Source organism: Orycteropus afer, unplaced genomic scaffold (assembly GCF_000298275.1).
Source record: "Orycteropus afer afer isolate SDZICR_OR568_19922 unplaced genomic scaffold, OryAfe1.0 scaffold00014, whole genome shotgun sequence".
NCBI classification, from domain to species: Eukaryota; Metazoa; Chordata; class Mammalia; order Tubulidentata; family Orycteropodidae; genus Orycteropus; species Orycteropus afer.
In genome coordinates, this window is record NW_006921601.1 from 3,696,660 (window position 1) to 3,699,961 (window position 3,302).

The 3,302-nt window shown below is 43.0% G+C and overlaps 1 protein-coding gene across 1 annotated transcript in view; it reads left to right on the forward strand.

Annotated features, from left to right (window-relative positions):
- The first annotated feature begins 262 nt into the window (after positions 1-262).
- The window catches only part of PPFIBP2 (PPFIA binding protein 2), a 138,757-nt gene continuing 135,717 nt past the window's right edge, over positions 263-3,302 (forward strand). The window contains 1 exon segment of the mRNA XM_007954702.2: positions 263-326. Coding sequence (XP_007952893.2) covers positions 263-326 — 64 coding nt within the window.

The window sequence follows — 3,302 nt, forward strand, 5'->3', positions numbered from 1 at the left end:
AGGGTTTTCAGTTATGGAAACAAATGGAGTCATGTGCTAAAGATTTGTGGAAAAGGAGCACTCATACTAAGAGGAAGGGGCTGTAGAGATGGCAGAAACCACACAGTGGCTGCCTGGATTCTTATGAAAGTGGATTATATGACGATGGAATAAAAGGGTTTTGGAGTCATGTCTACATAATGTGGAACTCTGTAATTTTTCCCTTGTTTTGTATTTGCACTTTCAGTAGGCATAGAAGGAGACAACTTAGGCAACAGGAGTCATGGCTTCTGATGCGAGTCATGTGTTGGAGGCTGCCCTGGAGCAAATGGACGGGATCATTGCAGGTAAGGTCAGAACTGTGATCCTGACAATGTATGTGTTGTCCTCCACATTGGAAAAACTTTTCTCTCCTCTGCCTTTTCTTTTGGCATAGAGAGAAGCCCATAGTTAGATGTTTCTTATTGCTATTCATGTCATCTCTTTTTTAAGAGTACCAACTTGTAGAATTCTGAAACTGGTGTGATAGGTTAGGTCTGTGGTGAGACCATTTGGATGTACCATGTGGTAGCATCTATATAACTGTGTGCCTTAGTTATCTAGTGCTGCTATAACAGAAATACCACAAGTGGATGGCTTTAACAAAAGGAAATTGATTCAGTCACAGTTTAGGAATCTAGAAGTCCAAATTCAGGGTGCCAGCTCTAGAGGAAGGCTTTCTCTGTTTGTCAGCTCTGGGGAAAGTCCTTGTCTCCTTTCAGGATCTGTGGGCCTGGCAATTCTTGGAGATCTCTATGTGTCTTCACATCAGTCTTCTCCTGGGTCTAGGAGGTTCTCAGTGCAGGGACCCCAGTCCAAAGGATGCATTCTGTTGCTGGCTCTTCTTTCTTGGTTGTGCTGAGATTCCTCCTTCTCTGCGTCTCTCTCCTTTTATCACTTATAAGATAAAAGGTGATGCAGGCCACATCCCAGGGAAACTTGCCTTACATCAGATCAGTGCTGTGACCTGAGTATGGGGGTTGCATTCCACTCTAATCCTCTTACAACTGATTGGCTGATAACATCAGATTACATCGTGGGGGATGATTATACCCTAACTGCCAAATTACATCATAACATTACTGCCAAACTGCTGAGAATCACGGCCGGCCAAGTTGACACATACTTTAGGTGGACACAATTCAATCCATCATACCATGTCACTCTTTGGATCCTAGCCACAGGCAGTTTGCATGCAATGAGATGTGCTCTGAAAATTTACAGAAGAGCCAAATGTAGCTTATTATAGTCAAGTTGAAACTCAGAATCTGCCACTTAATTCAGGTATCAGTTTACCAGTTAGCCTCCACTATGTTTGGGAATCAAGAGGCTTTTTGTTTTGATTCACCTAATGTTTAGCATGCATTTAATACTTATATTGTTTTTAATCCATCTCAACTGTTTCGTTTAATGTTTGCGTTAGCTAGGTAGGGGCATTCTCTACAAAAGATCCAGAAAAACTTTGGTTAATTGGAATGGACAGCCAGTGGGCTGTTCTGACCAATTAGACTTCTTGATGAGGCAACTGGAGGTCCTGTTGGTTATAACAGACCTGTTGTTGAAAATCTCTCCAAAAAGGCCCAATGTTTTTTCTCTGACTTTAGTTGATACAATTCAGTGACCTTATTTACTGACTGAGTGTGCTGCTTTTAGACTTTGTTTCTTATCGTGTAGAGTTGTGACTGAAGGAGATTGTGGTAGTTAAGTTGTGTGTCAACTTGACTGGGCCTGGTTTTGAGTGACTGGGCAGCTGTATGTAGTTATTTCCCATGATGAGACTGGTAATCAACTCCATGGTGGAATCTACTGGAGCAGCTGAGTAGCTGCCTTCGGGATGTGGTCTGCTTCCAGTACTTAAGAAGACAGCTTTGAGAAAGGTCTCTCAGCTTTTTGGCATGCTTGGACCCTACATGTAGCCAAGTCTTCTTCATTCAGCAGCCTGCCACATTGTCTGCCAATCTTAGGATTGTTCCAGGACTTGAACCAGTGGTCTGCCATGTTGTTAATAATCTTGGGACTGTGCCATATTATTTCTTGACCTTGGGTTTGTCAGCCTCAGCAGCCAGCAGCTGCCTAAGTTAAAAGAAGCCTTCAGCTTCAGTGGGCCAGGAGCAAGAGGCAGAGCTGAAGCCCAAGGTCAAGGGACCTTCACCCAACCCCTAGAGCTGGCACTTTGAACTTGGGCTTCTAGCCTCCTAAACTGTAAAAGAATAAATCCCTGTTTGTTGAAGTCACACATTTGTGGTATTTTTCTGTTAGAGCAGCACTAGATGATGAAAACAGAGGTAGAGGAGGATGGTATTGGGCTGAGTGTGGCTAGACCCCAGGAAGTATGTGGAATACCTGACATAGCCCCTTCTCAAGCAGTTGCTTTTTCTTCCATCCAGCAGAGAACACTTCATCCTCTGAGGGTACTGGGTGTTTGAGCCTAGATGGGGAAGGTTGTGTGTCTCAGCTTTTTCTTGTTAGTGGTGTTTTAGTAATGTCAGTTTCTTAATTTCTCAGAAGCCAAGAGTAAAGTCCTGTTTTCCGGAGCCTTCACAATTGTAATACCCTGTTCTAGATTAGGGTCCCTGAGGCCTTACTGAGAGAAAAAGAGTAGATTTCCAATGCATTCTTTGCATATTGTTCCTTTGTAGATTAGTAGGGAGGAACACCTAGAGCCAGACTGTCTAGTTGAAATGGGTTTGAACTGGTTGATTCCAGTTGGAGCTCCTGCTGAGAATTTGAGTTTCTTCCCCAGATATACTGAATCAACATCTATAGTTTAACAGTTCCTTTATATACATAGAATACATAGAATTGCCAGGGAATCTTGTTAAACTGTAGATACTGATTTAGTATATCTGGGGTGAAATTCTCAACAGGGGGTCTAATCAGAAGGAACCAGTTAGCTGTGGGTTGAAATACTAGTTCTGCAACAAGTTACTTGTGACTCAGTCTTGTCATGTTTAAAATGGGGATAATAATAATACCCACCTTAATGTTGTTGTTGTTAGGTTCAGTTGAGTTAGCTCTAGCTCACAGTGACCCTGTATTCAACAGAATAAAACACTGCCCAATACTGGGCCATCCTCACAATATTTGCTATGCTTGAGCTCATTGTCACAGCCACTATGTCCATCTTGTTGAGGGTCTTCCCCTTTTATGCTGACCATCCACTTTGTTGTTGTTGTTGTTGTTAACTGCCATCAAGTCATTTCCGACTCATAGCGACCCCATGCACAGCAGAACGAAACACTGCCCGATCCCGCGCCAGCCCCACAATCCCTGCTATACTTGAG